At 42.8% G+C, this 13,921-nt stretch overlaps 1 protein-coding gene across 2 annotated transcripts in view; it reads left to right on the plus strand.

The window, feature by feature from the left end:
- Positions 1–13,921, plus strand: part of LOC118846264 (nitric oxide synthase 1 adaptor protein) — a 392,781-nt gene that overhangs the window by 298,840 nt on the left and 80,020 nt on the right. For both annotated transcript variants that reach the window (XM_036754593.1, XM_036754594.1), the window contains exon 5: positions 13,641–13,749. In XM_036754593.1, coding sequence (XP_036610488.1) covers positions 13,641–13,749 — 109 coding nt within the window. The remainder of the gene's footprint in view (positions 1–13,640; positions 13,750–13,921) is intronic.

Here is a 13,921-nt window from a genome sequence, read left to right on the forward strand (position 1 = left end):
GTATATATATTTTGTTTTGTTGAAGGCAAGTGACTTGCCCAGGGTCATGCAGCTAGTAAGTATCTGGAATTGAATTTGAACTTAGGTCTTCCTGCTCTACCCACTGTACCACCTCACTGCCCACGAATTATATTGTTTTGAGCCCTTAGCTTTCTCTTCTATAAAAAAAAGAAGACGAATTATGGTATTGCTTACTTCGTGGAACTGTTTTGAGGATGAGATATCAGCAACCATTTTTAATATATGTACAGAGCTTCATAAACAGTGAAGCGATGCATACCCATGAGCCTTTTTGCCTAGAGTTATTATTCCTTTCCCTGTCAGGGATTATGATTTGGAATAAGGAAGGCAATGAGCTTTCCAGGTTCCCAAAAGAAAAATCATGACATGCTTAAAGCTATGGGCCCTTAGGGTGAGTTGGTGCTGACACCGGCTGGCACGGGGCCAAACCTAGAACTTGCTCTAGCTTCCTATTCATCCTGAGGCCTGAGGCTCTGGACTGCAGTTGGGTTTGGGAGCCATAGTGCATCTTCATCAGGAATGGAGGCAGGCTGCTTTCACCTGAACGTGCATGTGTCTGGGGTAGTGGAGGCACACGATTATAGACAGAACCAGGAGATCCAGACATCCAGTCAGGACATTTAGGAAATCCCATAATCTAGGATCTATGCTCCAAAATCAGAGGAGTGGTTGGGAGTGACCCCTCTACCATACCACTCAGGAGCTGAGGAGGAAGAGGAAAAAGGTGGGAGCAGTATGAGGTCAGATAACAATAACTCATGTTTGTATATCTTTGAGCCTTTGGAGGGGTTTTCATATGTATGTGCAAATATATATTTTATATATAGATATGCATGTATATATACATATATGAGTCTATATTATATAATACATATACAATATAGAATTCTATACAACCCATCTATAATATAGAATTAATATATATAATACATATTTTATGTTATATATTATTAATATATCATATTCACATACATACATATGATTTATCTTTATAACATCTCTGTAAGGTAGAAGAACAGGACCCATCTATGTGAATATATATTAAGGGATAAGAAGAGGAATTCAAAAGACATTTGAGTGTCTACTGTGTGTACTTTGCCAGGTACTGGGGGACCTGCAAAGGTTAAATAAAACGTAGCCCCTGGCCTTATGGAGCTTACAGTTTAATAGAGAATCAGATTTTTTTTCTTTACACTAGAGCTTTGATTTCACTCTTATCAAGAACTTTCAGTGAGGAAATTATCTCTAGTCCTACTCTAAAATTTGTAGTCTTAAGAGAGTTTCCTGGGGTACGTAGAGGTTGTCATAGAGGGTGTATGTGTATGTATATATAATGTGTGCATATACATATATATACATCCATACATATATGTACACACAGAAGTGTGTGTGTGTGTGGTGGGACTTGAACCCAAGTCTTCCTGGCTTGTCGGTGGTTTTCTATCCACTATAATATATTGCCTTTCAGTCAATAAAATACCCAAAAGATGATATCTTACTAGTACCCAGTTTGATGGAAATGGCTAATAATGGTTACTATTCTTATTTGGCAGGTGAGGAAACCAAGGCAGAGAAAGGCTAGATGGACTTTCATTAAGGTTAGACAATAAGCTAGCTCTAGAGACAAAACCTGGAACACACTCTAGATTTCCTGACTCAGCTCTCAACAAATATTTATTGAGCACCCACTATGAATGCTTGAGGCCCTTTATGCCAGGCTTAAGTCATTATAGATACATATGACATTACCTACCTAAGTGTTCCCTCTCATCCAAAGACCCCCATCCCCCTGATTTGTGTATGAAGGGGCACCATGTCTTTCAGCAGGTCCCAGAATCAGGGTCACATCAAGCAGAATTCCTGTCCCTTACTTCCTCCAGAATGCACCTACCAAAAAAACTGGTAGCTTTGTTTGGCAGAAGAGAATTCTGGTGACTCAGAGGCTTATCACATCTCTTTCCTAATTATGGAGGTAAGTGCAGGATAGAAGGAAGAGAGAAGGTTTACATCTGTCAAGCTGTACATCGAAAACCCTTTCAATTTGAGAGAGCTTGGTAATCAAAGTAAAATGTGTTTTTGGTGGTGTCACCCGAGATTGGATTGGATCGATTGCATCAGCCCAGCAGATGCTTAGGCTTGAGTCTGAATTCAGGTCTAGAGTACGCCAAGGAGGATGGGGGCCTAGGGATGGGGCAAAGATCCCCCAAAACTGAGAGCCTCTTTCTGACCCAGCTGCTGACTTGCTGACTGAGCTAGCAGACTGTGGCAGTTGTGTGAGGTGTGGGAAGAATGCTTGAGTAGGGGAACTAGAAGGAAAGGATAGCTGTCATTAACCATTAACTCCCCAAGTATCCAGAAGGAGAGGCTGCTGTGGCTGGTGACCAGGTGCCCAAACTGTCCAAGGCAGGGGGTGCACTTGTAACTGCTACCATTGTGTTTGTACCTCCCAATAACCACTATGGTCCTTGGAATTAATTCTTTAGGCCCCTCCATGTTGCTTCAGGCTTCTCCAGTGATGGACCCTCAGTATGGAAGAAACTCTAGAAGCCTTGGTGCCTCAGCTGGAGATCCCAATCCAACGTGTGCTTGACCACTGTACCCCTGACTTCCTACAGGCAAAGAGAAACAATAGATAGTCAGTGAACATATGATGGTTGGCCAACTGGGTGCTGGATCCAACTACCTGTGAGATGGTGGGATGTGGGAGAGGTTGTCATTATCATCATGGTCACATATGCTATTGTCAATTGACTGCCTTCTCCTGCTTAAGACTTACCCTGCTCCCTTTGTTGAGCATTAAAAATCTCATTTTCCAAAAAAGAAAGATACACTGCAGCAAAGGTGCCTCAGACAAATAGGATCAATTTTTTGTTTTATTTTTGGGAAGATGTCTTCTTATGTCTTAAGCATCCTAATAGAGAGAGATCAAGTAAAAGAAGGGACAAATCATTACCCATCTCTGTCCTCAACCTACCTAAGATCATTGCTAAATCACTTCTTTGCTGAAAAAAAAACATCCTTACTTGGTCCTGACATCCCCTCAAGCCACCATCCTTCATCTCTTCTCACTTTGAGAGCAGATCGATGGGAGGGGGGTGGAGAGGAGAATCATCTATATTCATTTGCTTTTCTCCCACTCAGTTCTCAGCCCCTTGCTTTCTTGCTCCTCATTTTATTCGATGTCCTTGAACCCTAGGATGGTGTGAACCACTCCTGTCTTGGAAATACTTTCTCCTCCCTTCACTTCCTTAACCATGATTTCTTTTAGATTTGCTTCTTCTGACTCGGGACTGGATTGCATCATTCATCTTCTGCCTCTTCATCATTTATGTCCCCTAAAGCCCTGCCCTGGACCCTATTCTCTTTCTTTTTTTTTTTAAATTTTTTCTTATTTAGTTTTCAGCATTGATTTTCACAAGAGTTTGAATTACAAATTTACTCCCCATTTCTACCCTCCCCCCCACTCCAAGATGGCGTATATTCTGGTTGCCCTGTTCCCCAGTCAGCCCTCCCTTCTGTCACCCCCATTCCCCTCCCATCCCCTTTTCCCTTCCTTTCTTGTAGGGCAAGATAAATTTCTACACCCCATTACCTGTGTATCTTATTTTCTAGTTGCATGAAAAAACTTTTTTTTTTGTTTTTGAACATCTGTTTTTAAAACTTTGAGTTCCAAATTCTCTCCCCTCTTCCCTTCCCACACACCCTCCCTAAGAAGTCAAGCAATTCAACATAGGCCACATGCGTATCATTATGGATAACCCTTCCACAATACTCATGTTGTGAAAGACTAACTATATTTTGCTCCTTCCTAACCTATCCCCCTTTATTGAATTTTCTCCCTTGACCCTGTCCCCTTTCGAAAGTGTTTGTTTTTGATTACCTACACCCCCATCTGCCCTCCCTTCTATCATCCCCCCTTTTTTTATCTTCTTCCTCCTTTTTTCCTGTGGGGTAAGATACCCAAATGAGTATGTATGGTATTCCCTCCTCAGGTCAAATTTGATGAGAGCAAGTTTCACTCATTCCCCCCTCACCTGCCTTCTCTTCCCCTCCTACAGAACTGCTTTTTCTTGCCACTTCTATGAGAAATAATTTACCCCATTCTATCTCTCCCAATCTCCCTCTCTCAATATATTCCTCTCTCGTCCCTTAATTTGATTTTATTTCTTTTAGATATCTTCCCTTCATCTTCAACTCACCCTGTGTCCATTCTCTCCCTCTCTCTCTCTCTCTCTCTCTCTCTCTCTCTCTTTCTATATATATATATATATATATATATATATATGTGTGTGTGTGTGTATATATACACACACACATACATATATACATACACACTCACATATACATATATATACATATATATCTATATATGCATATTCCCTTCAGCTACCCTAATACTGAGGTCTCATGAATCATACATGTCATCTTTCCATGTAGGAATGTAAACAAAACAGTTCAACTTTATTAAGTCCCTTGCAATTTCTTTTTCTTGTTCTTTTTCTTGATTACCTTTTCATGCTTCTCTTGATTCTTGTGTTTGAAAGTCAAATTTTCTATTCAGCTCTGGTCTTTTCATTGAGAAAGCTTGAAAGTCCTCTATTTTATTGAAAGTCTATATTTTGCCTTGGAGCATGATACTCAGTTTTGCTGGGTAGGTGATTCTTGGTTTTAATCCTAGCTCCATTGATCTCCAGAATATCATATTCCATGCCCTTCGATCTCTTAATGTAGAAGCTGCTAGATCCTGGGTTATTCTGATTGTGTTTCCACAATACTCAAATTGTTTCTTTCTGGCTGCTTGAAGTATTTTCTCCTTGATCTGGGAGCTCTGGAATTTGGCAACAATATTCCTAGGAGATTTCTTTTTGGGATCTATTTGAGGAGGCGATCGGTGGATTCTTTCAATTTCTATTTTGCCCTGTGGCTCTAGAATATCAGGGCAGTTCTCCTTGATAATTTCTTGAAAGATGATATCTAGGCTCTTTTTTTGATCATGGCTTTCAGGTAGTCCAATAATTTTTAAATTATCTCTCCTGGATCTATTTTCCAGGTCAGTGGTTTTTCCAATGAGATATTTCACATTGTCTTCCATTTTTTCATTCCTTTGGTTCTGTTTTATAATATCTTGATTTCTCATCAAGTCACTAGCTTCTACTTGCTCCAATCTAATTTTTGAGGTAGTATTTTCTTCAGTGGTCTTTTGGACCTCCTTTTCCATTTGGCTAATTCTGCCTTTCAAGGCATTCTTCTCATCATTGGATTTTTGGAGCTCTTTTGCCATTTGAGTTAGTCTATTTTTTAAGGTGTTGTTTTCTTCAGTATATTTTTCATTATTTTTTTGGGTCTCCTTTAGCAAGTCATTGACTTGTTTTTCATGGTTTTCTCACATCCTTCTCATTTCTCTTCCCAATTTTTCCTCTACTTCTCTAACTTGCTTTTCCAACTAATTTTTGAGCTCTTCCATGGCCCGAGACCAGTTCATGTTTTTCTTGGAGGCTTTTGTTGTAGGCTCTTTGACTTTGTTGACTTCTTCTGGCTGTATGTTTTGGTCTTCTTTGTCACCAAAGAAAGATTCCAGAGTCTGAGACTGAATCTAGGTGCGTTTTCGCTGCCTGGCCATATTCCCAGCCAACTAACTTGACCCTTGAGTTTTTCAGCAGGGTATGACTGCTTGTAGAGTTAAGAGAACTATGTTCCATGCCTGGGGGGATGTGCCAGTTCTGCCACACCAGCACTCCTCCTTCCCTAAGAACCCCCAACCCGGACTGGACTTAGATCTTCAGCAGGCTCTTCACTCCTGCTCTGATCCGCCCCTTAATTCCTCCCACCAGGTGGGCCTGGGGCCGGAAGCAACTGCAGCTGTAGTTCCTACTCCCGCAGCTTTTCCCACTAACCTTCTCTGTTGTCTTTGGTGTTTGTGGCTTGAGAAGTCTGGTAACTGCTGCAGCTCACTGATTCAGGGTACTAGGGCACGCTCCACCCGGCTCCTGGTCTGGTTGGCCCGCATAGCGCACGCTGGGCTCTGCTCTGCTCCACTCCCCTCCGCTCTCATCTCTATGCGAGACAGATCTCACCCAGAGACCATCCAGGCTGTCCTGGGCTGGAGCCCTGCTTCCCTCTGCTATTTTCTGGGTTCTGCAGTTCTGGAATTGGTTCAGAGCCATTTTTATAGGTTTTTGGAGGGGCTTGTCGGGGAGCTCATTCTAGTTCCTACTTTCCACCTGCCATCTTGGCTCCACCTGTCCATCACCTATTCTCTTTCTAAAGTCTCTCTTGATCTTATCGGTTCCCATAGGATTATCACCTCTGTGCATATAGCTCCTGAGTCTAGCATATTCTGCCCTCATCTTGGTTGGCCCAGGGGATAGAGAGCCTAGAGTATAAAAGATCTGAATTCAAATTCAGCCTCAGACACTTCCTACCTGTGTGACCCTATGCAGGTTACTTTACCTCATCTTAAAAATGGTCATGACACCTACCTCTCCAGACTGTTGTGAGAATCCAATGAGATCTTTGTAAAGCATTCAGTACAGTTCCTGGCACATAGTAAACTATATAAGTGCCAGCTATTATTATTAATCCCACTTCTAGATTCTAGTCCTGTTTTACCAGAAGCCTGCTGGATGTCCCTTTGACCTCTCCATCTGGACATCCATATGAACAAAATGGAGCTCATCATCTTACCCCAAACACCACCCCAGTTCAGGCCAACGTCACCTCTGGCTTCAACTATTCATTTCACCCAGTCTTTATTCTGTGGCAGACTCTGCAGAGCCTTGGAGTACCTTCTTTATCAGTTGTCTTGAATCCATTCTCTCTCCTCCACAACCCATCCACTTTACAGAGGGTGAATTAATATCCTAAGGCAGGAATCTGATCGTGTCATTCCCATGCTCAAAAATCATGCGTGACTTGCCTCTAGGGTAAGTTACAAATTCCTCAGGGTACCATATCAAGCCCTCCACAGTCTGGCTCCCACCTGTATACTCAGATTGATTTCAAATTACTTCCATTTATACGTTCCTCCTCCTAACTAAAATTACTTGTAGCCTGTCTTCTTCTCGCCTGGAATGTACACCCTCCTAACCTTTTAAGCCCCCTCCCCCTGAATCTCCTTTTTCCTTCAAGGTTCAATTTAGGTATCACCTTTTCCTCATAGCCTTTCATTTTCATTTGCCTTGTCATAATTTCTTCCTCTTCAAATGAACTTGTACTTATCTATCCAAATACATGTACCCACATGTGATCACCTCCTAAGAGAACTTAAGCTCCTTGAGGGAAGGAACTCTCCTCTGTCCCCAGGACCTAACACAGTGCCCTGCCCGAGTAGATGCTTACTAAAAGCTTGTTGAATTACTTCAAATGTCTTCTTTCCTAAGAACATTAATTAGTAGCTCTTTCCAGAAATGGATGTCTCTAAATTCAGTCTGCCTAGGCTCTAAAAGCCAGTCAGAACACAATTAATTAAATAGGAGATACTTATGGGAGAGGGATGAAATCCCTCTTTAATGAACCACTCTAAGAAAGAAATCCATCTTTTTTTTCATGGGGCTCAAATTCTTCTCTTAATCTAGTCTGGATGTGGGAGAGGAAATATAAGGTCTCATCCCCAGCCAGCCAACTAAAGAATAGTGTAGGTGATGGAGCTATAGATACTACCCAGGATCTCTGTAAACCCAGGATGGCTTCTTCACTGGCTGGCCTTTAGTGAGATACAGTAACTTGTTCCCTGTTTTGATTAAATCGAAAGATTCAAGTCGGTTTGTGGATCGAGAGGTTATGTCCTAACCGTTCTGCCTTCAGGTAGGCCCTGCCATCACAGACCGATGAGAATTTTTTTCCAACTTAAATTCATTTCGACAAGTGGTAATTAATGAATCAATGCTGGCTTGCAGATGAGTGTTTAGTGGGATGCCCAGGCTCTACACTTGTTTTTCTTCCATTCAATATTCTGATTAAATGACTTCAATGAAGACATGCATCAGTAACTTGGATGGAGACGTAGATGACATGCTTATCAAATTAACAAGTGATGTAAAGCTTGTAGTGATGGTTAATGTGCCGGATGATAGAATCGAGGTCCCCTCAAATCATGAGAGGGTAGAATTATAGGCCCAAACAAACAATATAAATCGATACAGTTATTCCCTCTGCTGACAGATTGTGACCCCTCAGTGAGGTTTTTGTGAATTGCTATCACTGCCGCATCCCTGCTCCCACCTCCAGAAAGCACAAAGAATGATAATAAGAATGATAATTACCTGCTGGAAAGGTTTCAGGTGATGAGCCTCTCCAACTTAGCCAGAGCTCAGATGATAGACAATAAAGTTCATTGCTAGGTCTGTGCCCCAAACCTCTCTGGTTTAGTAGGACCTGCCACGATCTGGTAGACATAGCCTTGAGGAAAGCAGTATCATTGCCGATCCATGATTATTCACCAGAGTAGTACTCTAGTAGGGAAGGAAGGAAGGATTTGTTAAGTGACTCTGCCAAGCGCTTTTACAAATATTTTCTCTTTTGATCTTCACAACAACCCTGGGAGCTAGGGGCTATTCTTATTCTCATTTTACAGTTGAAGAAACTGAGGCACACAGTGTTAAAGTGATTTGCTCAGGGTCACAGTACTAGTAAATATCTGAGGCTGGATTAGAACCTAGATCTTCCTGACTCCAGGCTCAGCCCTCTATCTACTGCAGCAGGTGTCTACTAGGTGGAAAAGTAGGGCTTGGTATTTATTTAACTTTCTCAAACAAGATAAGTTTAATAGAGATAAATATAAAGTCCTACACTTAGATTTGACTGTAAAAGCCCAGAGAGTCACAAATGTACAGCAGTTATTATGAAAAGACCTGAGGGTTTGCACTGAAAGCTAGCTCAGTGAGAGCCAGCAATGCAAAGCTGGTGCCCCAAAGGCCAATGTCACCTTAAGCTACAGTTACAGAAGGAGAGGGTGTGGATTTCAGAAGGTAAGAGTTTCATTCTACTGGTCCCAGCACTTCTGGAGCATCTGATTCTGGTCTGGGCACCACACTTAGGAAGGACATTTTCTAAAGCTGGAATGTGTCTAGATTAGTGCAACTGGTTCATAATGGAATTGGAAACCGTGTTAGATGAAACGTGCCTGGAGAAAGTATAGATACGTGTAGCCTGGAGAAGAAAATACTTAGAAGGGAACTGATTCCCACTTTCAAATATTTGAAGGGTTGTCATATGGGAATATCAGTCTCACTGTGTGTAAGCCCAAAGGACAAAGTGAGAGAGCCAGTCAATGGAAGCTACTAGGGGCTAGGTTCTAGCTCAATATTCCAAATAACTTTTCTAACACTTAGAGCTATTTGGAAAGAGAATCAACTGCCTTAGGTGCTTAATAAATATCTGTGCTCTTGTTGACTTAGGAAATAAGTCTGGGAAAGGTTGCACAAAGGCTGAATGAGCACTGGTCCTGCTCTGGTGGAGCTGCTTTGGATAGTTGGGCTGCCTGGCCATTGATGCCGAAAGCAGAAGGCCTTTGTTTTAGCTCACACACAAGGGAAGGCTTGAAGTGTAAGGGGACACCCAAGAGTGGAAGCACAGAAGAGGAAGGCAGAGATAACAAGGTACCAGACCTGAGGTGCAGCAGTCACAGTGGGAAGAGAAAGGTAGTTCAACCATAGCTCTGCAGAGATTGTTTCTTGGTCTTGGTGCTCCCAACCTGATCATACCTCTTAAACAGTGGGAGAGATGGCTAGTGTCCTGTCTCCTTCATCAGAGAAGTGACCCAAACCCCATCCCCACACCTCCCTCAATGGGGCTGGAAGCTATCTCCTCCATGACTAAGGTGCCCACCCTGGTGCTGGGAATCAGAAGAATCAGCCCTGACACAAGGGTAGTGTGGGCGTAACTCTAGGGCAGTGGGCAGTGGACAATACACATTTCTGGCTATGCAGTCATACTCAGAGAGTCCTCACAGGCTTGGGAGAGGCTGGAACAACCTCTTTCTGGGTCATCAATGAAACAGATTAAAAGTAGAGGTTTGTAAAGAGAGACAGGGACTCCTAATATACGAGTGCCTCTGATTGATTTTCTGCCTGCAGTGCCTCAGGAAGGGCGCCATCCAATTAGCAAGGTTGCAGGGGGTATGCAAGGGTCTAGAACAGAACATTCTGTGCTAGATGTGGAAGGTTCTAGAAGAGGGACGAGGAGCAGAACCAATCTGGAGATGGGGGAGGGAGGAAGGGGAAGTACACAAAGAAAAGGAGGAGTGAAGTGTCGAGGAATGATAGAAACAAACTTCAGTGTTGGCCATCGCTAGGAGGATGAGATATGCCACTTGTCGCTGCTTGTTAAATTTTAAGCATAAGCATTAGTACCTCACAAATTGGCTGTGGCTACCAATCAGAACTTGATTTATTGTTTTGTTGGTTGTCTAGACTGAAGAAGGTGATGGAGAAAATGTTAATGATGTCGATTAAATTTAAAAGTGTGTTCTGCAGACACATTTTTTTCTCCCCTTTAGAGAACCAGTCATTAACCATTTACCAGCACATCCCTGGATATGACCCACCTTCACATCCTCTAATTAGCTGACCCTTTGGTGTCAAGTCATGGCTCTCATTTTTGGAAACTCACCGTTACAGAAGCATATTCATTGTGACATGAGGTTTGAGAATCATGAAGACTAGAAATCCCTTCCTACATCCTACCCTCTTTACAATCCCAAGATAGCCATGTGGCCTGAGGCATGAGAGCTCTTGGGTTTGATTCCCAGGACTCCTGGAGGGCAGTTTGATGACAAGGCAGGTCACAGGCAAAACTTTTAATGGAAATTTTCTCTAAACCAGCTAGTTGATGTGGGTTTTTTTTAGTTAGAGATTGCTTGCTTTTAATACCGAAGTATACTATTTCTGAAATTCAGCCATAGTAGAGCAGCCTCCAGAGATCTCTGAATCAGGGAGAATGGCTGTCCCCATATAAAGATTGTCATCAGCTTAGCTGAAAATACCCTTTGTTCCCCAAGCTGAAGATTAACCTCGGCTTCCCCTCAACCACTAGGTACATGCTTTCAGAACCTCTCTTTCTCAAAGATATGCCAGCTCATGCTCATAGCTCTCTTATTGGTTTTAAATCTAGGTCTCTGTCTTTGGGGCATTAAAAAATAATAAATTAAAAACCACCAAGCAAAGTAGTTCTATGTGTGGGAAGCAACCTGAACGAACTAAATCTGCCTTCTCATGAGGGAAATATATAGCCCATATGCAGGCACTTAGCACACTGTGGGTGACTAGTAATAACACGGGATAGCTAGGTGGTGCATTGGATAGGTTCAGGAAGACTCCTCTCTTTCAGAGTTCAAATCTGGGCTCAGACACTTACCAGCTGTGTTACCCTGGGCAAGTCACTTCACCCTGTTTACCTCAGTTTCCTCACCTGTAAAATGAGCTGGAGAAGGAAACAGCAAACCATTCCAGTATCTTTACCAAGGAAACCCCAAATGGGGTCACAAAGAGTTGGGTATCACTTAAACAACTCAGCAACAACAAAAATAATAACACCAGCCACTCAACATGTCTTTGATCCCAAAGTCCAGAGTCATAAATTAGGAAGGTCCTCTTGTTAACATTGGAAGGATGGGAGCTACACAGACCTAGTGACTTTGTAAGTGCATCCACCTCCCAAGCCAAGATAAAAGCCCCAAGTTTTCTTCTTCAGTCTCTTTGTAAAGTGCTTAGTGCAGTTCCTAGCACATAGTAGGAGCTTAATAGATAAATGCTTGTCTCCTTCCCCTACTATGTTCTGTGACTCATAAAGCTAGCGGAGGCAACCTGCAGAGTAGAAGCACCAGAAAACTGTTGGCCTTGGCTGTTGAGGCCATTCCCCTTTTCCCTTTCAGGACTTCAGTGTGTTTCTCCACCCGTCATCACCCGCCATCTTTGAGAGGCTCCTGGGCTTCCTAACTTTCTCTCTCTGGTTGTGATTTGGCTCTCTGTTGTCAGGTTATATAAAGGCAAGGGGGCTATTTTATCATTCTAAAAATAAGTTATGTCCTGCTTTATTATTGAGGGAAAATGCCTTAGAGAAATGCACACAGACAGATGGCTTTGTCACAGAAGCAATTTATGGCCTGAACTTTCTGAGGACAACTCCATGGCCATTCAAACCCTCCCCCTATTGGGGGGTGGGGGGATGGGGGGAATGAGCCAGGCCAGGCAGCCTGAGGGCATTCTGACTTCACCTGTTATATAAACAGCCTCTCAAAGCTCTCTTTAAAAGCCTCATTGAACTGAAGGATATGAAGATCTCACTTTTTTCTCTTTGCAATAAACAAGGCTAGCCCCCAAGGTGGCAGGGCCACTAGGGACACTCACTGAGAGAGTGGGAAAGGGAAGCAGAGTTGCAATACTGAGGGGCTCTGTGGTTCTCAGGCTCTGCCTCAGCCTGGGGGGGAACGCACTTCCTTCTTTTGACTTGGGTAACCTGCCATAGATGGCTGCTTCTCTGGCACCCTAGTTGTAAGGACTCGGTCAACTCCTTAACTGCATAACTGGGGACTAGGTGTCCCAGACAGGAGTTAGTCTGTTTCCCTTCACCCTGCTCCCTCCCTCCCCAAGTTAGAAAGGAGAGTAAACTTTACTTAGTTTGTGACACCGTTTGCTTGGGTTACAGTCTGTTTCTTAACGAACATGCTTTCTATTTGGCCTGACTTTCATTCTGCTACTAATTGGTTTGTAACTTTGGGTAAGTCCCAACCCTTCCCCTCCCCACCCCCTACCCCAATCAGTTTGTTTTTGTTTTTTTAAACATTAAGTTCAATGGATAGAGTGCTAGACCTGGAGTCAGGAAAACTCAGCTTCCAGAGTTCAAATCTGGTTTCAGGCCCTTACTAGCTGTGTGACCCTGGGCAAGTCACTTATCCCTTTTTGCCTCAGTTTCCTCATCTGTAAAATGAGCTGGAGAAATAGCAAACCACTGCAGCATCTTTGCCAAGAAAACCCCAATGGGGTCATCGAAGAGTCAAACTTGACTGAAAATCACTGAACAACAGCAAATATGCCAGATGCTTACATAATAAGCACTTTGCAAATATCTCATTTGATCCTCAGAATAAGGTAGATGCCAAGACCAGCAGAGGTTAAATGACTTGCCCAGGGTCACACAGCTGGTAAATGTCTGAGGTTCAAATTTGAACTCAAATCTTCTTGCCTCCAGGCCCAGTGCTCTCTCTACTGTACCACTTAGCTGCCTCTGTTACTTTTCTTGTAAAGTGAGGGAATTAGACTCAATTATCTCTTAAGTCTGTATCAGCTCTAACATCCTGTGACTGATTTCTATCTCCTTTCTTTGATGGGTAATCCAGCTTCTCCCCAATCTGTTCACCTACAAATAAATTAGTCTGTCACCTCTCCCACAAATCATCAGGAAAAAGTTAACTAGCTGAGGGTCAGTTACTAATTCCCTTTGTTCCCCCAGCTCTGTCATGTTCCATTCCTTGTGGTCAGGCTTCAGCCTGACCTTCCTTCCTGTTATGGGAGTCAGGCCTTCTCTCAGGCCTTATCCGGCTCAGTCTTCAGCGTGTAGCTAGAGGTATTGGATATTCAACTGCAGTCTTCTCCTTAATCAACTTCTGTTTATTTTCCTTGTAGGATATTCTACGTCTCTCACGATTCTCAGGATCTAAAGATCTTCAGCTACATCGCCAGAGATGGTTCCAGCAACATCTTCAGGTGTAATGTCTTTAAGTCCAAGAAGAAGGTAAAGGGGGAGGGGTGGAGCTAATGTTCTAATTAGTTCTTTTAATTATTATTTTTGTCCTCCCGTGTGTCCAGAGTAAGCCCAGTCCCGCATTGCCTTCTTTCATTATTGGTGGCTCCCGAGATTTAAAGGCAGGTTGTCAGACACAGCAGAAATTCCTCTTGAATATTTC

The sequence above is a fragment of the Trichosurus vulpecula genome, chromosome 4, assembly GCF_011100635.1.
Source record: "Trichosurus vulpecula isolate mTriVul1 chromosome 4, mTriVul1.pri, whole genome shotgun sequence".
Taxonomy (NCBI): domain Eukaryota; kingdom Metazoa; phylum Chordata; class Mammalia; order Diprotodontia; family Phalangeridae; genus Trichosurus; species Trichosurus vulpecula.